The 24085-nt window shown below is 47.4% G+C and overlaps 1 protein-coding gene across 1 annotated transcript in view; it reads right to left on the bottom strand.

Annotated features, from left to right (window-relative positions):
- The window catches only part of PA2G4 (proliferation-associated 2G4), a 50259-nt gene extending 31036 nt beyond the window's left edge, over positions 1 to 19223 (bottom strand). Inside the window, exons 1-2 of the mRNA XM_083169171.1 lie at positions 18874 to 19223; positions 6948 to 7076 (exon numbers count right to left, since the gene is read on the bottom strand). Of these exons, the coding sequence (XP_083025297.1) occupies positions 6948 to 7076; positions 18874 to 19189 (445 nt within the window). The 5' untranslated portion in view covers positions 19190 to 19223. The remainder of the gene's footprint in view (positions 1 to 6947; positions 7077 to 18873) is intronic.
- Between the last annotated feature and the right edge of the window lie 4862 nt (positions 19224 to 24085).

A 24085-nucleotide genomic window follows, 5' to 3' on the forward strand; every position in this document is an offset into this window, starting at 1 on the left:
GGGCTGGCCCATTTGGTTTGGTCTGGTCATTTACCAGCATGTTTTGATTGGGTTGCTTGCAACATTTGGCAGCAAATGGCTGCTAGTTGTGTTGGCAGCTGTACACCCTCTCAACACCTTTCATATATTTTATGAGGCAAACAGACAATTTACTTACTATGCAAGATTACACAGAGAAGTCCAAAGCTGTACAATGCCCTCCTATAACACCTGACTGATTGACATGGGGGTATATTTAATTTGCCGTCAAAACTACCATCTTGTGGGAAAGACAGACTTTTCCGACTTGAATAGGTTGTTGGGGGTTCTGACCAATTCAATAAAGGGATTTTTGTAAGAACTTACCGTTCGAATCCCTTTCTCTGATATGGTCCTGGTGACACAGCTCAACACTGGGATGTAGGAGGGTCCGAAGGAGCCAGGCACCTATCCTAAAGCTTTAGAGGGTAGGCTCCTCCCCTACTGCATCCCTGGACTCTTCAGTTCAACTTTCAAAGCCACTGGAATACATTAACTCAGTACAAACACCTGCACATTATCTGCACATTTTATAACAGAAACTGTTAACTTTTAACCATTTTAACATGAACATCATGAAATTCTGGCATACTTACTGAGCGTAAGGGAGGGATCGCTGTGTCACCAGGACCATATCAGAGAAAGGGATTCGAACGGTAAGTTCTTACAAAAATCCCTTTTTCTCTTTCAATGGTCCTGGTGACACAGCTCAACACTGGGACGTTCCAGAGCCGGTCCTTTGGGAGGGTACGCTCAGGTCTGCAGCTCTCAGCACTGCTCGCCCGAATGATGCGTCCTCCGACGCGAACTCATGGAATCTATAGAATTTGGCAAATGTGTGAACAGATGACCAAGTGGCAGCTCTGCAAACCTGCTCTGCTGTGGCCCCATGTCGAACCGCCCAAGAGGTGGCAACTGACCTGGTGGTATGCGCATTTATTTTGGCCGGTACTGGTCTACCCACTTTGGTGTAAGCAAAGGCTATCATAGACCGCAACCACCTAGCAATAGTCTGCTTAGATGCAGGCCAACCAATTTTGTGTACGTCATACAATACCAACAATGTGTCAGTCTTCCTGACACTCTTCACTCTGTCCACATATATGCGTAAGGCACGCACAACATCCAAAGTTCTCAATTTGTCCCTTTTCTTAGAACCCTCTGGGGGTTGAAACACAGGTAGAACAATCTCCTGATTTAAATGGAAAGTAGATAGCACCTTCGGTAAAAACTGAGGCACTGTTCTTAAAACAGCCCTGTCATCATGAAAAATTAAGAAGGGAGATTTACATGATAAAGCTCCCAACTCTGAAACTCTTTTAGCAGATGCTACTGCTAACAAAAATACTAGCTTCCACGTAAGAAACTTAAAGTCAGCCGACCTTAAAGGTTCAAAAGGTGCCTTTTGAAGGCATTCCAAAACCAGTGATAGATCCCAAGGAGCTACTGGTTGCTTGTATGGAGGCTTCAACCTGGATACTCCTTGTAAAAAAGTTTGAATTTCCGGCAAAATGGCTATCTTTTTCTGGAAATAGATGGACAAGGCCGAGATCTGCACCTTCAGTGACTGAAGGCTTAGGCCCGATGAAAAACCATCTTGTAAGAATTCCATCATTCTTGATAGCTTAAAATGAGATGTATGAGCCTTTCTTCTCTCACACCATCGAATGTAAGTCTTCCAGACTCTATAATAATTTGCCGAAGATACAGCTTTTCTGGCCTTTATCATCGTCTGTACTACTGCGTCAGAAAACCCTTTTCTTTTTAAAATGATGGTTTCAATAGCCAGGCCGTCAAAATCAATCGATCTGAATCCAGGTGATTGAATGGGCCTCGTCTTAGAAGGTCTGGTCTCAGAGGTAGACGCCATGAGTCCACAGACAACCTCTGAAGCCTCGAGTACCAGGATCTCCTTGGCCAATCTGGGGCCACTAAGATCACTGGAACCTTCTGCCCTTGTATTTTCTTTAGAAGTCTCGGTAACATTGGTACAGGTGGGAATGCATAAAGGAGATCTCCCTGCCAGTGAATAGTCATGGCATCCACTGCCTCCGCTAGTGGATCCCTTGTTCTGGCATAGAACCTGGGCACTTGACGGTTGATCCTGGATGCCATCAGGTCCACATCCGGAGTTCCCCACCTCGAAGTGATTTGGTGAAACACCTGAGGGTGTAAGCTCCATTCCCCTTCCTTGAGCTCCTCCCTGCTCAGGAAGTCGGCTTCTATATTCTCTATCCCCGGGATGAATATAGCCGATACAGCTGGAACATTCTGTTCCGCCCATAGGAAGATTCTGGACACCTCCCACATGGCCAATCTGCTGCGTGTACCTCCCTGGTGATTCAGATACGCCACAGCTGTGGCATTGTCGGTCTGAATCCTCAAAGGGAGGTTCTGTAACCTGTCTCCCGCCAAGGAAATCACTTTCCAGACAGCTCTCAGCTCCAAGATGTTGATTGGTAACGCAGATTCCTCTGCCGTCCACAGGCCCTGAAGCCTGAGATCCAGGACTACTGCCCCCCAGCCCCTGAGACTGGCGTCGGTAGTTACTATCAACCAGTCCCAGGTCTGTAATGACCGACCCCACTGAAGTGAATCTATTTCTGTCCACCACTTCAAGGATTCTCGGGTGTCCGAAGACAGCACTATCATCTCGGATTTCATGGTCAAAGTGTTTCCTGACCAGGCTGACAAGATGTTCCATTGGAACCTCCGAGAGTGGAACCTGGCAAATTGAAGCGTCTCGAATGACGCCACCATCTTCCCCAGAAGCTTGAGGCACCTCCATACTGAAATGCTCTGAGCCCTGAGAATCTCCTGGACTAGGGAGACCAGATCCCTGGCCTTTACCTCCGTGAGGAATACCCGATGAAGATGGGTGTCTAGTATGACTCCCAGGAATTGGAGCCTTTGCGACGGTACCAACTGAGATTTTTGCAAATTTAAAATTCAGCCGTGAGCCTGCAAAAAACTGATGGCCTCTGCCAAATGACTCTGCAGCAAGACTGCTGACTCTGCTTTGAACAGGAGATCGTCCAAATAGGGTATGACTGTGATTCCCCTGAGCCTCAGCACCGCCGCCATTACTGACATTATCTTTGTGAATACCCTTGGCGCGGTTGCTAGCCCAAAGGGTAACGCCCGGAATTGTAAATGCAGGTCTCCTATGGCAAACCTCAATAAGGTCTGATGCTCCGGGTGTATAGGAACGTGCAAATATGCGTCCTGGACATCCATGGACGCCAAAAATTCTCCCTGGTCCAGACTCAGGAGTACTGACCGTAGGGACTCCATTTTGAAATGGTCTACCCATAAATGAACATTTAGGGATTTCAAATTTAGTATTGGTCTGAAAGACCCGTCTGGTTTGGGCACCAGGAACAGCGTGGAGTAAAAGCCTTTCTTCCACTCTGCCCTGGGGACTGGTGTAACCACCCCTTTCTCCAAAAGGGAGTGAGCTGCTCTCACAAGAGCTGTACGAAGCCGTGCCTCCTTTGGTAAGGATGTGGGGATGAACCTCTTCGGAGGCGGCCCTCTGTAAGGGATTTTGTAACCCTGTGTTATAATATCTAACACCCAGGCATCCTGGCCTAAAGCAGTCCAAGCGTCCCTGAAGAGTGTGAGACGCCCCCCCACTTTTGTCACTGTCGGGCGAAGCCCCTGACAGTCATGCAGAGGGTTTATCCTCTCCCTTTGTGGCTGGCTTCTTGTGAAAAGAGCCAAATTTTGACTTCTGTGTCTTGCCTCTAGAGGACTGAAACCTTCCCCTGAAAGACTGTCCTCGAAAGGACGCACCACCTCTAGGGGAGGGCCGAAAGGACGGCTTAAAAGCAGAAAATCTTGACATCTGCTTTGCTGAGGAGGCCGGCAGGAATGTACTTTTGCCACCCGTGGCCTGTTTTATAATCTCCTCTAGCTCGGTACCAAAGAGTACCTTTCCTTTGAAGGCTAATGTTTCCAGAGCCTTCTTGGACTCATTGTCTGCTTCCCAGGCTTTAAGCCAAAGCACTCTCCTGGCATTAATGGAGACTGTGGACACTCTGGTAGCCATTTTAATAGCTTCCTCCTCTGCTTCCACTGCATATTCTGCTGCTGCCTTAATCTTTTCTGCAAGCAGTAATGCACCAGGGTCAGCCTGCAGCACGGTGCATAATTCACCAGCCCACTCTATCATGGCTTTAGAGACCCAGGCTGAAGCAATAAGGGGCCGTAAGGTAAACCCCACCCCTTCAAAGATAGCTTTGAGGTTTCCCTCCAGCTTTTTATCCACAGAATCTTTGAAAGCTGCACCGCCCTGTACTGGTAATACAGTAGCCTTGGACAAACGTGCCACTGAAGCATCCACCACTGGGACCTTTTCCCAGAGCTCCGCATGAGACTCTGGCATGGGGTACAGACTAAGGAATCGCTTAGGCATCTGAAGCCTCTTATCAGGAGTTTTCCAAGCTCCTTCTAATAATTCCTGTAACCCCTCATCTGAAGGAAAAGTAACAGCCTCCTTCCGCTGTCGCTTAAAAACACCCTTAACAGGAGTCTTATCCTCCACAGTTAGCTTTAAAGCCTACTTCACAGCTACAATGAGATCCTCTATACCAGCAGCAGAGTTCTCTTCCAAATCATCACCCTGATCCCAGGGGATGTCATTATACTCTCCTTCCTCTTCATCTACCACAGTAGTTAAAGCATAAGACCTTCTAGGGGTCCCTGCCACATCATCCATTTTGTCCAGCATTTCACTGAACCTGTTAATCCCTTTTGCAGTATCCTGCATCACCTGAATCAGTGCAGGATCTGCCTGGGTAAGAGGCAAGGAGCCAGACGACTGCTGAGATGATGGCATAGGTCTCTGTGATTCTACCAGCCCATCACTCTGCCTGTCCAAAAGCTGCACCAAAGCGTTTACTGACCTGCCTAGGGCCCTGGCCCACGCAGGTTCCATATGCTCTGCCCTATGGGGATCGCTGCCCATGGGTCTCACATCAGCGCAAGTAATACATAAGCCCCCCTTGGCCATCTGCTCAGGGACAAACTTTTGTGTGCAAACATTGCACGCGCTCAGTGCATTAAGGGCTCCCTCCCCCAAAACCACAGCCTGATGCTCAGACATGATGCAAGTGATAATTGTATAACTAACAGTATACACAGTGCAAACAATTGTACAAGCGCTTATACAAAGTCAATGCACCCAGTCACTTAGCTGTCTGTAGGTTTCTCTGCGGGGAAGCGATGCCCAGGAAATCCAAGTCACTCTGCCAGGATCAATTCGCCAGCTCAGCTCCGCTGCAAGCGTTCTGAAAGGCGCCAAAGTCAGAGTGAAGGAAGAGACCAAAGTCCCTGCTGCTGCGGGGTCCGTGACCTTTTGGCGCCAACCACCCCCAGCTAGCCGCTCCTTAGGTAGGATTTCCTTGTTCCAGTGTCTCCCCCTCAAATGGGGACCACTTGGAACATGCCTGTCACAGCGCTGCTGTCCTCTCAGTCAGGAGCTCAGCGTGTAAGCTCCGCATAAAATGGCCGCCGCCATCACGGAGCGCCTGTCCCCCATGATCCCCACCTAACTGTGGAGCCGGTTTCAGGCAGCTCCGGAGCCCAGGCAGCCTCTTAATAGAGGCTATGAGCGCAGCACAGGGAGACCAGACAGCGTCTACCCTGTGCACAGATAGCTGACAGGACGCGCTTCTGTCAGCTCCTGCTGCGCTAGCAGTGTGAGGATTCACTATGAAAATCCTCACACTGTGCCTACCTAGCTAGGGTAATAGTTAATAAAATAATAAAAATCCCCTAACTACTCTAATTCTTCGGCTGCTCCTGCAGCCCTTTAGAATAGCACCCACTCCAGTGGGCACCTAACACGAACTGAAGAGTCCAGGGATGCAGTAGGGGAGGAGCCTACCCTCTAAAGCTTTAGGATAGGTGCCTGGCTCCTTCGGACCCTCCTACATCCCAGTGTTGAGCTGTGTCACCAGGACCATTGAAAGAGAAAAGGGCATTTATTCCTGACAGGTTGGAATTCTCCGACCTGTCGGAGAGCACGTGGATTGGTGGACTAGCCATGGATCCATGTGCTTTTGTCTGAAACGCAGCCAAATCAGACTTGCTTTAAATAAAGTAGGATTGAGGCAGGGAGGACGGCACCAGGTGAGCAGAGCAGCGCAACCACCGCCATCCGCTCACCCGCCCAGTACCGCAGCCGGGCAAGCAGCAGCAGTAGTCAAATCCAACAGTCGGATTTGGCTGCTGATTGAATAGGAATGAATATATTGGGTATATTCAATGAATGTCTGAATAAATCCAACTTTAATTGAATATACCAAGTGTCTGAATACAGATATCATTAAATATTCTTTGTTTTATCTTTCCTGAAAGCGTGAAAAGGGGCACAGAAGGAAGTCTGAAGTGAATGAGATTTCTAAGGTCCCTTACAGGAATTGAGATTGTTTCTCATCTGTGTTACTTATGAGACAGTCCCCTAACAGCAGTAGGTCATAAGTGGCCGTGGTTCACTTACAGGGCCATAGGAAATACTCGCTCTGAAAACCGTATGAAGTAGACAAACAGAAGGATAGTTTGTGTGTGGTGGTCACAAGCAAAGTTATTGAAGAGTTTCATATTGCACACATAACTTCAGACACCTAGATTATATACTGATTATGCTTTTTACATGTGTCACCTTACTGACATTTCCCTTGTTGACAGCCATTAGTATAGCCACTGATAATTATTCAAGTTGTTGTATAGAATCCTGAACAACTGGACTAGCACTGGTCACAACCAGGGTGACGGACAAAGCCATTATTTAAATCCGCACACCCTGGTCACAGTGTTTGCAGCTGGAAGATACAACTTCTGTAAAAAGACAGACAAGCTGGACGCACTGCTATTCAACTGCTAGGCCAACGCTGCAGGCTCCCACCAAAGCAGATGGTACTTACCTTTTTTAATTTCTTTTTCTTTTTTGAAAATCTTGCCAGTTTCCTCCATAATCATGGCATCTCCCTTTTCACACAAGCCAAGAATAGAAGCATCTGCAGTGGAAGCCTCCACGAGTGAGCGCAGGACCCCTAAAATGGACAAGCAGAAGATTAGTTCATTGGTAAGTGCCACATTGTGCTTGAGCAAGTGGGCTGAGCAGCATTTGAGTTAGTTAGTGTGGGAGATTCCAGTCTTAGAATTCTTCTTCTGCAGAGCAGTCATTTCAGTTAGTAGAGCATATGTAATGTAGGAAGTATTATATATTAGCTGTGTACACACGGTGCGAGTACCATGCAATGCGATTCAGAGGCAATCTGATTGCATTGGGATCTGCATACAACTTTGACTATGTACAGTCAAGGCAGTCAAGATTTTCCGCTTGCGATACATGAACACGCATCAGGATCGCAAGGGTTAAAAACCCATGCGATACCACTGACAATATAGTCAAAATCACCACTGACAATAGTCAAAATCTCATGCAGATTGTTCACATGTGTATACACCATAACTCTGCAAGAACAAATTGAGAACCAGATGACTCAAGCTACAAAAAGTGATTAAAAAAAAACGGAGCGACAAACAGTCAGCCAATCAGCTGCTAATTGCCAGTCTTAGCTAAGCAGGTAAAATTAAAGGATATAGGGAAAGATGCACTAAGCTTCAAAAGTGATAAAATGGAGAGTGATAAATAGCCAGCCAATCAGCTCCTACCTGCTATGTCACAGGCTGGGTTTGAAAAATGTCAGGCAGGAGTTGATTGTTTGGTTGTTTATCACTTTTGAAGCTTAGAGCATCTGGCCCAAAGTCACTATTGATATGTCCATCCATCTGGTACAACACCAAGACACATCTATATATTATAACATTATAGGATGGAGAGAACTAAAACAGTTCAGACAAACGGCAGTTCGAATATTCTGCAGTCCAAAAAGTTCAAATTGAAGGTATTGGCTACATAATAGCCCCAGATTTGCAAAAGCCAGTGCAATAGCAACAAGAGAGTCATTGGGGCAATTAGAGCAAATGCCAAAGGATGATTTCATCCTGAAATTAATTGCTGCTTTAAATCAAAAGACTATAGCCTCATACACAGCAATATAGCTCATAATAATGAGGCAGATGTATCCAGCCTGGAGAAGAGAAATAAGGTGGATACTTGTGTATTTTGGCGGCGCCCATCGCATCGCATACCATAACGCATGCGATGCGATTTCGTGCCATAGTGTACGATGGCATACAATGCCATACGATGCGATGCGATTAAACATTGTATAAGCACCCTAATGGGTGCTTATACAATGTTAAGCACCCTAATGGGTGCTTACAATGTTAAATGCACCCCCACGCCACCCCCCCACTATAAACGTGAACCCGAAGCGTGGCGAGGGGCGGCGGTACGCGTCCTACAACCTTTTCATACCCCCACTATCCACGTCGGCGTGGAGTTGAGAATAGAAAGTGTGGCGAGCGCAGCGAGCCACCGAGCCCGAAGCGTGGCGAGCGCAGCGAGGGGACGCGGATACCTTCACAGGTATCCGCGTCCCCTGGCGGGCTTCACAGGTGTCCGCGTGGCGAGCCACGCGAGGGAACGCGGACACCTGTGAAGCCCGCCAGGGGACGCGTATACCTGTGAAGGTATCCGCGTCCGCTCGCCACGCTTCGGGCTCGGTGGCTCGCTGCGCTCGCCACACTTTCTATTCTCAACTCCACGCCGACGTGGATAGTGGGGGTATGAAAAGGTCGTAGGACGCGTACCGCCGCCCCTCGCGGGCTCGCTGTGCGCCACGCTTCGGGTTCACGTTTATAGTGGGGGGGTGGCGTGGGGGTGCATTTAACATTGTAAGCACCCATTAGGGTGCTTATACGATTTTTCATCGCATAGGGGGTCAAAATCGCGTCGCATCGCATGCCATCGGGTACATGGCATGCGATGCGTTCATCGAACGATGCTGAAATCGGGCGCCGCCAAGATACACAAGTACCATAAAGTGAAAGGAAATAAAGCACCAGCCAATGAATGGAGTATAAAAATGGCAGTTAGGAGTTGATCGGCTGGTGCTTTATCTACTTATACTTTATATCTTCTCCAGGCTTAATACAGCTGCCCCTTTAGCCCTTCTGAGCAGTATCACTCAGTACATCACTAGTGTTCCCGCTAGGCTGTTTTAGCGGGGCGCTGCGCTCTGCCCGGTTTTTAGAGGGCAAAAGGCGCACTGCCCCTCTAGCAGTGCCCCGCTAAAAAAGCCTGCCTCCGGCCCAGCTGGTTTGACCGGGGAAGCCCAGCGATGACGTAGATCATGGGTCTTCAACCTATGGCCCCCCAGATGTTGTGAAACTACATGTTCCAACATGCATTGCTACATTTTTTCCAATAAGAGCATGCCAAAACGGTCAGGAAATGCTGGGACATGTAGTTCCACAACATCTGGAGGGCCACAGGTTGAAGACCTGTGACGTAGATGGTGATGCCGGGCGCTTCCCCGGCAGTGCATAGCCTTCGGAGGGGCCGGGCCCACCCCCTTCTGTAACTGTGGTGGCCGGGCCCGCCCCTTTTCGTGACATTGGAGGCCTGGGAAGCCCCTTTTCGTGATGTTGGCGGGCCTGGTCCGCCCAAGTGCAGCGGCACCCTGCCCGACCTGGTTCATAGAAGGACTACATCACGCAATGTGTATGCACCCACCAATGGCCGTTACACACACACTGGAGGTTTGATAAGGGCCCACTCTCCCTGCCGTCGCTATTGGTAAGTGTGCATGCACTTGCCGATATCAGCGGCTGCGGGGATCGTACAGTGTGTACGCACCTTTTCTTCCTGGAATCACACTGGTTCAAAAATGCACGCAATTACATTTACCCATGTAGTTCTCACGTCAGTATTCTTCCAGATAACAGATAATCTTGGAAAAGCACATAATATGGATAGTGGTCGCCAGTTTTATCAATATTTTTGCTAAAGAGATGTGAAAAAACAATTCACACCATTTTCACGTTATTTTAGTTTTACTGAAATGTATTTATGTACTTTTGGAATAGCTTAACTGCTGAAAGATATTTTTAATTAACTCAAAGGGTCCTTGATGCAGTGACCTCATCCTCTACACCACAGGTCTTCAACCTGTGGCCCTCCAGATGTTGTGGAACTACATGTCCCAGCAGGCCCTGCGGTTTTTTGGCATGCTATTATAGGAAAAAAATGTGGCAATGCATGTTGGAACATGTAGTTTCACAACATCTGGATGGCCACAGGTTGAAGACCCATGCTCTACACCAGGCTTGTCCAACCTGCGGCCCTCCAGCTGTTGTGAAACTACACATCCCAGCATGCTTTGCCTTAGTTTTAGCATTCCCTAATAGCAAAACTGTGGCAAAGCATGATGGGACTTGTAGTTTCACAACATCTGGGAGGGCCGCAGGTTGGACATGCCTGCTCTACACTCTGGTCAGCCGAATTTCTGCTCTTTGCCCTACGGTAATCTGTCTGCTGCAAACCAGCATTTTATGGGGCCTAAAGCTGGGTACACATATATACAATCGTCGGGCCGTTCTTCCAATCTGGGGGCAAACGGCCGTTCGATTGTATAGATGTGTACGCTGTCCCAATTGCTGCTGTGCGACCGATAAACGGCCAAAAACGCTCTTGGCCGTCCACGGTCGGTCGGTCGAAGGTTCTTTGCTGCTTAATATTTCATCCGACAGGACGGCTCCATATCGGAACAAAAGTGAAGTGTGTACGCACGTTCGATCGATATGCTTGACAAAGCAAGGTGGTATGCTGCATTATGAGAGACCCTGTAACCCTTTGCCTGCTGTTTTAACTAATGTGTGTTTAATGCCTCACTGCTCAACACTTTAGAGGCATCACTTTAAGACATTAATCAATGTTGAAGTTTTAATAGAGTGGGCTGGAAGCTCTTTTCAGGGCACCAACACACTATTAAAACTTCAACATTGATTAATGTCTTAAAGTGATGCGTCTAAAGTGTTGAGCAGTGAGGCATTAAACACACATTAGTTAAAACAGCAGGCAAAGGGTTACAGGGTCTCTCATATACTTCTTCTTGCGATTGTTTGGACGGGAGTACATCGGACGTCGCAAGTAAAATTGTACATATGTGTACGCGCAGAACGGTCGTATGTTTTGGACGGCCGAACGTGTATTCGGTCGATCGAACGGTCGCAAGAAAAAGGAAATTGTACATATGTGTACCCAGCTTAAGTGCTGAGCATTCCGAGTGATGCTAGATCGCTCATCACTCCCCAACATGTCAGCGCTGTGTGTTGAGCAATCTGTCAGGGCCAGTGCCAGGGCACCTGGCGATTACGTAGATTTATCCAGCAGGTTTGATATAAATCATCGGGCGATAGCACCACGCATCGCTATCGCATCTACACACAGACTGATGTAGGGGCATTTTCTATGTAATTTAGTCAGATTGCTTAGAAAATACTCTGAAATTGCCCCGTGTGTTGGCCCCATTAGTTTAATGTAAAGAACTGTAGACTAGAAAGGTTATCTATTTAAACACATTATGGTCTTGAAGCATCATGCTTTTTCAGTATCTAATCACTACATAAACCTTTTGCAGGTTTAAACAATACAGGCCTGGGAACAAAGACCTTCTATATGGCCTTGACTATGTCAATAGTTCCAAGTAACTGAAATCTGATTATTAGTTCAGCACACAGATTCAGTTGACACTCTATACATCATTTGGGGCTCCATAATGTGTGTATTTTCATTGCTAGATTTGAGACTGCTAGATAGATTCTGGATTTAAGCACCCAATCATTCAAACTGCAATTGATAGGTTGTATTTTTAAGCTACAATAAATTTGCCCTTTCAAGGATATAAAGCAAGGTCTGTAAGTGGAGGTCTAAAGAAGGCAAAGTACATTGGGCTGTCTCAGGGATTGAATTAATATACATTAAGATAGGGGCAATAATTCAAGCAGACCTGTGTGATCTGGCCATTTCCCAAACCACCACCCTGCTCTCGTCATATGCGAATGATGGACGTCTATTATATACTGTATATACACGGAATGTAGAGTTCTCCACTGGCCCAAATTTGTTTTAATCCAGAGTCCCCAAGAGCAGATAAAATGGTTATAAAAAATGCACAGGAGAAGGGGGGTTTGCTGCAAGTTGATGCGTCTCACTGCGGCTTAGCGCGCACAAATGGAGCAACAATTGAACGACACCACAGGGCGCAATCTAGCGGCAGCCGCAGGGACAAATTCTCATATGGTAATTGTAGGGGAAAATTTGTGTTTAGACCACTGTACATTGTAATATTGTAATAGTGATCTCACTGAAATTATAGGTCTCATGTTACAGTATGTGAACACATCAAGGTTTTCTATTACACACAACTTTTTCTCTGTTTTATAAACAAAAAGGCGAAATTATCTGATTTGATTATGGCTACACTAGATTTGATTTTGGATTTAACTTTTTCTGCTAAGATATTGTGCTGCGGCAGCAGAGTGAAAGGCGGACATCTCCGTGGAACAGATAAAGATAATAGCTTACTATTTAATATTTACAGCTTCAAATTTTAACTAAAAAATGGACCTGGCCATTAAAGTCAGAATTGTAAATACATTTATCTCTGTTGGAGTCATAATCTAAGCAAATAGCACCTGGCTGTTGCTATTCCAAGCAGATAGCAAATAAAATCTTTTGTAAATAAAATAAAATCAGACACATGATGTTTGTCTTATGGGCCCTACATAGCAGTGTGCAGGGCTTCCTAGCTGTGCTAGGTCGGGCACTGCTGACAGCCCACACACAGCGGGAGCTGTCAGCAATGTGTGCTGAGCGAGCCGATAGCGCCAGTGTTCTCCGGTGGAGAACACTGTCCATAAATCTCATCCAGCGATGCGCATTGCTGTCGCTATAGCCCACACAACGATGTAGGGGCATTTTCTAAGCGACTTTGTCAAACTAAGCAAAGTCGCTTAGAAAAGCCTTAATTAGTGTTAATTCTAGCACCCGCTATCTTTGAAAACATATGCAGTTCCTGTTCCCTGCCTGGGGTGTCGCTGTCTGCTGTGGTGTTTCTAGCACAGGTCTGGTTTGTATATCAGTGCTGATATACAGACCACACTGTGCTAGAAGCACTACAGCAGACAGCGACACCCCAGGCAGGGAAGAGGAACTGCATGGGTTTTCAAAGATAGCTGGTGCTAGAATGAACACTATTAATATCGGCATGTGTAGGCCTTATTAATTTAGGTGCAGAAACAACTGATGAATTTATGGAGAGCCTCAACACAGATGGTTAGGATCCTCTCTGATAATCCGCCACACCCATAATAATGCTCACGCACTTCTACACTAGAACACATTCAGACATGTTTTATGAACAAAAGCACAGAACTAGAAAACCTAACATTAGGATATCTATTATCTTCATTGTATAAGCAAATCATTTAAATAAAACCATTTAAAATCATGAGTAACAATTTACACTTCCCCCTAATTTCAGATGCACTTCTCCCACACTAGACATGGAAGGTAAGCAGCAATCCAGACCGTAATTACTATCAATACTCACAATTACATTGCAGTGGGGTATCCTATTATCCTAGCTAAATCATTGAAACCGGTGTATTTTTGGAAAGCCACAAACCCATTTCCCCTACATTACTTTCCGGGATTATGCTTAGCAAATCCGTGATAAACCAGTTTATCGGGCTAGGATAAACCTGATCAAGACTTACCTGTGAACAGCGGGTAATAGGATATCACCCTCACTGCGCTACTACCACAACTTCCATTTATCTGTTAAGGTCAGACATGATTTTGATATAGTTTGAATAGGATTTTCATGTGCTTGCTTTTTCTTTCTAAGGGGGGGGGAGGGGGTGGAGTGGGCAGAGTCCAGTTCTTAGCAGCCACCGTTCCTGTCTAAACTACTGGGAGTTATTCAATGGATGCCCATTCTTTCAGATCACATCCCACAGAAGTGGCGTGCGCAATCCACCCAAAGTCATGCTCCCAAACACAGACCACCCAACAGGTTGCATACATTCTGCACCTAAGCCTGTTTTTAGAAATTGGTTTTCGATAGTTCAGATGGGTTTGACTCACACAAATCAGAACACATCTGGAAAGAACACACATTCTCCCACACTGGTGTGCCATCTGATTTACCATATACTTTTACTAAACTTACCACAGAACAGATTAGATTGTAAGCTTGACCGTCTGTAAGTGCCCAGTTTGTTTTATAACAGTTTCAAAGTCAAATACAGACGTCTATGGGTCACACCATTATTGGCACAATCTAAAATGTGCTACGCTTAAAGGATAAAATGACCAAAAAAGTAGTCACAACAACTGATAGCCCTAAATTCTGTATAAAATCAATGTTACATTAGATCTGTCACAGAGAGAAGAATAGTGTGTGTCAACTCTTCTTCCGGATTACGAGGGGACCATGAAATTACATATGCACAGCCATTTGGCCACATTAAGTGCTGTGCAAAAAACTGCAGAGAAATAGCAAGTCCTGCTCCAGACCTTCCTTCCCCACACAATCAATCTGTCTACCAGCCTGAATGTATTCAAATGTGGCCTGAAAACCAACCTGTTCATTAAAGCCAACCAGCCCCAACTACACTCTTAATTCAGGTAATCTGCCCCCTCCACATCTCACCTTTCCCCTAGAACAGGGGTTTAAAAACTTTTTTTTTTTTTTCATCTTGGTGCCCTAGAGTATTAGAATTTTATTTACGGTACCTATAGGCAAATTTTCTTATCGAGATATTTTGAAAAAATATTAAAGTAAATTGTGTTTATAAGTCATCCTTAGGGTCAGTTCTGTGGTCAAGGACAGGAGCCACTTCTATGTGTCCACATGTGTTATGACTGGAAGCCACAAACACTGAATTGAATTGGTCCTGGACCACCCACCAGGGTACCCTTGCAACGTTGAGGCACCCCTTCGTACCATGGCAGTTCGAGAACCACTGCCCTAGACTCTCACAAGCAGGGCTCTTAACCGTCATACTGCACTATCCTTGTCGCCAGTGCGCACCCAACCGCAGTCAGCAACTCTGATATTTTTGTTCATGTGAACTTAGTGACTGTTACTTTAGATGGGGCAATTTAAATTGTATAACGAAGACACTTTGGACAGGATATGTCAATTGAATTTGTGCCAATCTACTTTCTATAGCGATGGGAGACTGCAGGGGTATAGCCGTGCCACAAAATGTCCCATTTGAGGGTTTAACCAGGTGCCATTTTTGCAGGTTTCAGTTAGCCACCCTCATGTGGAGCGATGTTCAACTGCTAGGGCCGGCAGCTGGACGTACCTGAATGGAACAACATTTGAATACCTATGATAGGAGCCTCTAGTGGCTGCTGACGCTTAAACATGAGTATCGCCCTTCTTGTCACCATTTAATAATGAAATGGCATCAGCATTCTCTATCCTCCAATCCTTATGTCGCAGAAGCTACAAATTCACTATACACACACACACACACGTCCTCTTATACCTATACTCCTGTTTTGCGTCATAGGTCTTAATTCCCCTGCATCTTTGTACACAAGGGGCCATTCAACTGTCTTAGCTCTCCAGATTGTACATTATCCCTCGTCTAAATAGACTAGACAACATTTTATTCCCCACACATCATGCCCAAACAGACTAGTTTATATGAGTAAAACAGCTAAATCTGTCTAAGGTCTTGGCTAACAAGCCCAAAAACTGGACCTTTCTGCCTATTCAGCATGCCACTTCAGAAGGTAGCCAGATAGAAATCATGGAATTGCGTCCGTAGGCAGAAACAATTGCAGAGCTGCCAGCATTTCTGTATACAGCCTACCGAGACATTGAATAGATAAGGTTTCATTCGGGCGGCTGATTGGCACTTTCCACCTTATTCTTTAGTCAGTTTTAGCCACTCTACACTGCCAAATCCAGACTATTTGAGAGTGACAAGTGGGATAATTAATGGGCACCTAGAACAATTGAATTGCTCCATAGAGCACCCATTATCGCAGCTATTGACATTGTTGAATCTTTCACAAAGCGTACCAGGTACTTCCGATTGGCCTTTTTCTCTTTGTTTAGAAAGTAATTACTACAAAGTTGCAGCTAAAGCATAACAATATTACTGTATTTTACTATTTTTTTTTAAAGGGTAGAATTAAAGTTAGCACACCAGCAGATAGCTCAGCCAACAGAGCTATTCAATTGCTGCTCCATTAAGGTGCTACTGGCTGCCAGCATGTCAACTCATACCGCCATGATTGGCGAACTGAAATAAGCAAAGGGACATGTTTGTGCGCCCAAATGGGAATTTCGTATCACGCCCATTAGTTTAGTTGGATTTAGCGGAGTGAGATCAGCAGCTTGAAATGATTATCAGCCCGCAATCTTCCAACACTATGCAGGATTGGGGGTGGAAATAATCAATTGAATTACCCTCAGTGTGCTAGACACGCTTATGGGTTGTTAGGTTGACAGTCAAAATGTCGACACAAGCTTTTAACAGTTTTTTTTTTTCTTTAATCTATATTGACATAGTTCAACATGGACACCGTATAAGTGCTTTGCTCACCGTTCTTTGGGCACTTTTATTCTCCCTCTATGCCCACTGGGAAGGTAAACGTATGAACAAGTCAGTTTTAAAAAGTAAATGAAAAAAACATGAAAAACTCATGTCGACTGTTAACATAATGACCGCATCCCCTAGACATTTTCAATTGTTATAAAGTTGCAGAATATGGATGCATAGTACCATTCCATTGTATTGGGTGCACCTTACCTAGGTTTACTCTAAACCAGGGGTGCTCAAACTATTTTGCCATGGGACCCTGTCAGACAATAATAATTATTACAGACACCCAGCATGTTGCTACTGAATGGCCACCACATGTTTGATCAGTGAAGTGACCGTTATTGTGATTGGGCGGCAGTGGGTAATGGGGGGGATGGAAAAGGGTGACCAGGGGATGGAAGTGGCTAGCAGTGGGTGTTTGCTTATACTCTGTTCTCACTGCAGTTCACTCTGTTCTCTAGCATGTCTACCCAGTAATTTGCCTTTTAACACTGTTTTTTTTGCAGTGTGAACTGCCTGCATATCCAGATCTCATACATGGGTAAAACCCTTCTTTTTACCCCTGTTTGAGATCCGGGTATGCAGACATGGGTTGACCCGTTCACACTGCGGAAAAAAAGACCATGTTAAAAGGCAAATTACAGGGTAGAACTGCTTCACCCGGGAATTTGCCTAGCAGTGAGCACAGGGGTCCGTCGCCGCCACTCAAAGCTGTATAGTTCACACACGCAGTGTGAATACGGCATTAATGAGTTATACCCTTCACAGAAACATAAGCCTGAGAGTCGTGACCCCATGCTGAGTTGGCCAGGACCCACAGTTTGAGAACCGCTGCTCTAAACTGACATTGCCACTCAACTTTGTATTAATGTATGCGATATTATACTAGGTTATTCACTGCAACAGAACAAAGTCTGTAGCATGGTAATTGCAGCGACACGAGGATAGGTGTATGTGAACACATCTGTAGAATTTAGGATGTTTGCTAAAAGACAGCCGAGGAAGAGCGAGGAATAACCCCTGGCTCAAATTTAGTACCATAGAAGAAAAAAAAAAAAATCAGGCCTATAGGAATATGTCATCTGTCCATAGGTGAACAGCCATGGCCAATGTTTTAGTGAGTAGAATGCAGATATATACGAAATGCTGGCTCCAGAACACCATTTCAACAGGAGTTGGAAAATCTTTGGTACAGCTGGAGTAATTAAATGTACACCACGGGTGTGGTATATGGTCCCGACAGCCATTAGCCCGACGTCAGGATCCCAACTGGCCAGACTCAGACAGCAGGGCAAGCGCAACTAAGCCCCGTGGGCACGGTGGCAAGCAAAGCATTATGTTCTCCCTCTATGGGGTCGAGGGAGAATAGCCGGTGGCCGTCGGGACCCCAAGTATCAGGGTTTTGACTGTCAGGACCCCAAGTGTCAGGTTAATGACTGTCAGGATCCCGACTGTCTTGAAACTGTCTGGCACCTTATACCACAGGGGCATATAAACAGACTAGACCTGTCTGGGTGCACACATACAGCCCCGGCCCTGCCTGGAAAACAAACACCTGACTATCGCAGAGTGAGCGCTACCTACATCTCGAACAGTTAGCTGTGTTATCACTTTATAATATCTGTCTATAACATGCAGCCTCCTGCAAACTATCAAAGTTGTATTTTCCAACTTTAGTTTACATTTTGCAAAGATCTCCACCGATGAAGCATCCCTTGATCTCTACAATGATGATCGCCAATACTGATGTGTTGCATGTACCAGAGAAGTCTAATAAATACGGATCCTAGTGACCTAGATTATATATTATTCGATTCCTCCGGCTGCATTGGGGTGTAATTTGATGAAGTATTGCGAGAACCTTAGCAATGCCATGGGTGACCGGGGCGGGCATATGGGGGGTGTGCACGCAGCGCGGGTAGTGGGAAGGTGAGTGTGACAATATGGGGGCACAGGGCAGTGACAGAGACGGGAAGCGCGCAGTGAGGGGACAATGGGACGGCTGCTGGCCTGTCACGCATGTGCCGCCGCACGATGGAGCGGGCGCAGCATGGGGCGGCGGGCCCGGCAGACACGTGGGTGCCCCGGAGGTGTATGGGTGCCGGGGAGGCACATGGCAGCCGGGACACGTGCGATCCCCTCCCCCACGCCCATTAGCACCCAGCCAGGCAGCGCACCCGCGGGCTCGGGACTGGTGAGGGTCGGGGCTGGGAGTACACGGGACCTCTTGGCCTCTCCCGTCAGCCCGGCTTTCACCCCCCCTGACATTTCACCCCCGGCTCCAGCCGACAGCCGGACACTCACTGTTGGCGATGTCTCCCCCCATCTTGTACTTGGTGACCACCAGGTCATCGGCGACGGTCTGTTCCTGCTGCTCATCGTCACCCGACATGTTGGCGTTAAGCGGTCTCCCCTCGGCACGGGCACAGGCGGCTGCGGCGAGCGGCAGACACAGAGAGAGCGAGGGCTCAGGAGGCGGGAGCGCTCCGCAGGCGTCGGGTCGGGGGTCAGGCGAGCTGGCCGCTAAGGACGCTGGTAGTTGTAGTTCGCAGTCACAGCACGGGTGTGACGTGTGCGGCGCCGCGCGCTGGCGGCTCGTCGTTACTTGAGCCACCCACATGTGCGGCGCCTCGCTGCCCGCAGGGTATGCCGGGATATGTATGCCAGGCGCTCCCAGTGTGACTGTATACGGGGCGGGGTGCGAGGAGTGTCTATAGCCGCTGCCTGTCACTGTCACTCTCAGCATAGCGACATGCTCCCTGTTTCAGCCGACAGTCCCGTTTTTAGGGCACTGTCCAGCTTGAGCTTCGTAGTATTTGTATTTAGCTTTAGAGCACAGGTTCTCAAACCTGGTCCTCAGGTGACCTGGAAAACATGACCATTTTGGGAACCTGTGCAATAGACATCACAACTGTTGTTCAGTAAATGAGATTCCACACAGGGCTTATTAATGCAAACTTTTCAGAAAGAGATTTAGGTAGAGTTTCCATTAGTATCCATATAACCTGGGACACTCCACATGTTCTGTGACTGCCTGTCTTTATTCCTGCACCTCACCATGGTTTTTATTTTTAACACAATAATTTTTATTAGGTTTGTAAAACATAAGGGGGGATACAGAAAGGAGAAAATGGGAGGGGGGGGGGGGGGTCACAGGGCAATGTGAAAAACAGAATAACATGAAATTTACAATTGACAATAGAAGATGCGTGTATACATATTTGAATAGCAAAATTATAAAACAGAGCATCAATGGGAAAAATACAAAGAAGCCCGCCTACATAGAGGATGTGTGTTGGGAACCCCCTGAGAGGAACTCCTGCCAATCAGACCATTTCGGTAGGAGTGAGGAATGAGAAGGGGAGTATCGACTATATAAGGTTTCCATAGTACAATTGTGAGTAAGCTTAGCTGTTATTAGGTCTACTGGGGGTGGAGCAGGGTGCTTCCAAAATTGTGCTAGGGCGGTTTTAGTGGCGATAAAAATATGCGTGATAAGGTATCTATTATGACTAGGAATACAATCTGGGAAGATATGTAGGAGTGCGACATGTGGGGACAAGGTGATATGGAGACCAGTTGCCTTCAGTATGAGGTCTTCAACCCAGCTCCATAGAGAGCGGAGATGTGGGCATGACCAAAAAATGTGGATATCATCATCCACCGATCCACAGCCCCGCCAGCACAAGTTAGACTGTGCTGGCCAGAATTTGTGTAATCTAGCAGGGGTTAGATACATGCGGTAGAACAGTTTCATATACATTTCTACATGGGAAATACATTTGGACACTTTAAAGACAGATGAGAACAGGTTAGACCAGGGGTGGCCAACCGGTCAGAGGTAAAGAGCCGAAAAATATCGTTGGTCAAGCCAAAGAGCCAACATCATGCGCGCGCTGAAAAGGGGCGTGATCGGGGGAGTGGCCAGGGGCATGGTCATATGACACAAGAGGAGTGGCCACATGACAAAACTTTATGCCCCCAGTGCCAGATATGCCCCCCACAGTGCCAAACATCATATGCCCCCCACAGTGCCAAACATCATATGCCCCCCACAGTGCCAAACATCATATGCCCCCCACAGTGCCAAACATCATATGCCCCCCACAGTGCCAAACATCATATGCCCCCCACAGTGCCAAACATCATATGCCCCCCACAGTGCCAAACATCATATGCCCCCACAGTGCCAAACATCATATGCCCCCCACAGTGCCAAACATATGCCCCCACAGTGCCAAACATCATATGCCCCCACAGTTAGGAAGCTGGGCCCTCCAGCACAGGTGTTGCACACAGTGCAACACCTATGCTGGAGGGCCCAGCTTCCTAACTAAAGGGCCCACCTAGAGGGCCAGGAGGGCCCAACAAACAAATGAGCCACGGGCCAAGAGGGCCCGACTAATGCGCCCACAGGCCGGAAGGGCCTGAATGTGCCCATGGGCCTAGTGCCCGACACCCGGTAGTCTAGGGTGGATGGGGGGTAGGAGGCCAAAGGCCCCTACCTGGTGTTGGGAGAGGCCGCTGGGGGGAGCTTCGTCAGCTCTTTTGCTTCCCACCCCCGCTGGCCTCTCCGGGAGCCATCTTCTTTCTTCTTGCAGAAGGCGCCGGAGATCTTCTGTCTTGATACCGGCGTCTTCTGGCCTCTTCAGCGGCGCCGGAACTCTTCTCCCCGCCGCCATCTTCTGCGCCGTCCTCCGGCGGCTTCTTGCGTCTTCAGGAGCGCTCCTGCGCTCTGCCGGCGTGGAGATTATATCATTATCATTACATAAGACCTGGCTGCATCGGGGTCGGAGCGGGCCTAACTCGCTCCTTCAGGCGTGGCGGCCACAGGTGAAGCCTAGCTCCGCAGGGGTTTGCCATCTGCCACGGGGACTCAACAGAGTGAGTGTAGGACCCGCTGTGGCCGTCCTAACCGGCGGTCCCGGCTGCGGGCTCACGCCTGATCACCTCGCCTTGGGGAACCCATGATTGTCTCCAGCGCCCAGGCCAGGGCATCGTAACATTATAACCGGCCTGGATAAGACAGATTTCCTCTGTCAGATACTTTGTGGGGTAGTCAATTGTGTCATCTTGTATTATGAGTACCACTCCCCAGACTTTTTCTGATCAGCTTCAAGGGCTTACTCAGATGGTCCAGGAATTATCCTTGAAGGTAGCTTCCCAAGAGCAGAGGATGCGGCCTCCAGACTCAGGGGGTTCAGATCCCAAAATGAACTTGCCTGATCGGTTCTCTGGGGATCGCAAAACCTTTTTTAATTTTCGAGAGAGCTGCAAGTTGTATTTTCGGCTCAAACCACGCTCCTTCACATCCGAGGCCCAGCGTATTGGACTTGTTATATCACTGCTCCAGGTTGACCCCCAGACCTGGGCCTTTGGACTGCCTTCGGACAGCCCAGCTCTGTCCTCCTTAGACAGTTTCTTTAGTTCACTCGGGTTATTGTACGATGATCCTGACCGTGAAGCCTCAGCAGAGACTCATCTTAGGGCCCTTAGGCAAGGGAAAGACCCAGCTGAGGTTTATTGTACTGAGTTCCGCCGATGGGCAAATGATTGCGGATGGAACGACCCTGCATTACGCAGTCAATTTCGTTGCAGTCTAACTGATGAGATCAAAGATTGCCTCATTCAATACCCGGCACCAAAAACTCTGGACAAATTAATGGAATTAGCCATTAAAATTGACCGTCGCCTCCGTGAGCGGAGGTCGGAACGGGGCTCGCTCACTCAGGTGGTTCCCTATGTTCCGGTGACCCCTGAGGAAAGCGAGAAGGCTATGCAACTTGGGGCAGCTCGCATTTCCCCGGAAGAAAGGGCTCGTCGACTGAGCTCAGGTCTTTGCTTATACTGTGGCTGTAAGGGTCACATTTTGAGAAATTGTCCCAATAGGCCAGTAAAAGGCCGGGCCAAGTGAACGAAGAGAGGGTTCACTTTGGCCTCCAGCTGTTTTCCTCTCTAGATTCATTATTAATCCCGGGGCACATTTCTTTTCAAGGAGGTAATTTTTCAGGGTCTGTGTTTATCGACAGTGGCGCAGCCGGTAATTTCATGGATTCTGCCCTCGCCCAGAGTTTGGGGATTCCTCAATTCCAGCTTCCTATCCCCATTACCCTACGGGGCTTAGATGGTGGGGTGCTGTCCAATGGGGCCGTCACATTTCAGACTCCGCCTTTACGGTTGACCATTGGTCTTTTTCACCAGGAGGAGATCACTTTCCTGTTAACTTCATGTCCTTCGGTGCCCATCGTGTTGGGTTTCCCCTGGTTGAAAAGACACAATCCCATCATTGATTGGCGCCTTGGGGAGATTACCCAGTGGAACCCCAATTGTCAACAGAAGTGCCTTCATATTTCACTCCCTGTGAAATCCACCTCTTTAGCAGGGGTTCCCATTCCTTACCGGGATTTCTCAGATGTTTATTCGAAGGGTAAGGCCGACAGTTTGCCTCCACATCGGCCATACGACTGTGCCATCCAGTTAGTCCCCAACGCGCCATTGTCCAAGTGCAGAATTTATGCATTGTCTCTCCCGGAGACATAGGCTATGGATGAGTACATCCAAGAAAGTCTGTCCAAGGGGTTTATTCGGCCCTCTAAATCTCCGCTCAGTGCCGGCTTCTTTTTTGTGGAAAAAAAGGATGGTTCTTTGAGGCCGTGCATAGACTTCTGTGCCCTCAATAAAATTACGGTAAAAAACACCTATCCCCTTCCTTTAATTACGGTTCTGTTCGATCAATTACGATCTGCTACCATTTTTTTCTAAAATTGATCTAAGGGGGGCTTATAACCTCATAAGAATCCAGGAAGGGGACGAGTGGAAAACGGCATTCAGTACTCAGACGGGGCACTATGTGTACCTGGTAATGCCGTTCGGTCTCTCCAATGCCCCAGCCGTTTATCAGGATTTTATAAACGATGTCCTTCGGGAATTCTTGGGCAAATTCGTATTTAGACGATATTTTAATTTTTTACCAAGACTTGGACTCACATAGGGCACAAGTGCGCCAGGTGCTGCAAAAATTGCGGGAAAACCAGTTATTCGCAAAACTGTAAAAATGCGAATTTGAGGTGACCCAGGTATCTTTTTTGGGATATATAATTTCTTCGCAAGGGTTCCAAATGGACCCCAAGAAATTACAGGCCATTTTGGATTGGGTTCGACCCACCAATTTAAAAGCTGTCCAGCGATTCCTTGGGTTCGCCAATTATTATAGGCGATTCATTCATACCTTTTCTTCTATTGTGGCACCCTTGGTGGCTCTGACCAAAAAAGGGGCGGATCCATCAGCGTGGACTCCTCAGGTAGAACAGGCTTTTAAGACCTTGAAGCAGGCCTTCATTTCGGCTCCAATTCTTAGACACCCCAACCCTGAACTGCCATTTGTGGTGGAAGTCGACGCCTCCGAAGTAGGGGCCGGGGCGGTTCTCGCTCAGAGAGATCCGGAGTCTTTACAATTCCACCCCTGTGCCTACATGTCCAGAAAATTTTCTCAGGCAGAGTCCAATTATGATGTGGG

Source organism: Crinia signifera, chromosome 2, assembly GCF_055691185.1.
Source record: "Crinia signifera chromosome 2, ASM5569118v1, whole genome shotgun sequence".
Taxonomy (NCBI): domain Eukaryota; kingdom Metazoa; phylum Chordata; class Amphibia; order Anura; family Myobatrachidae; genus Crinia; species Crinia signifera.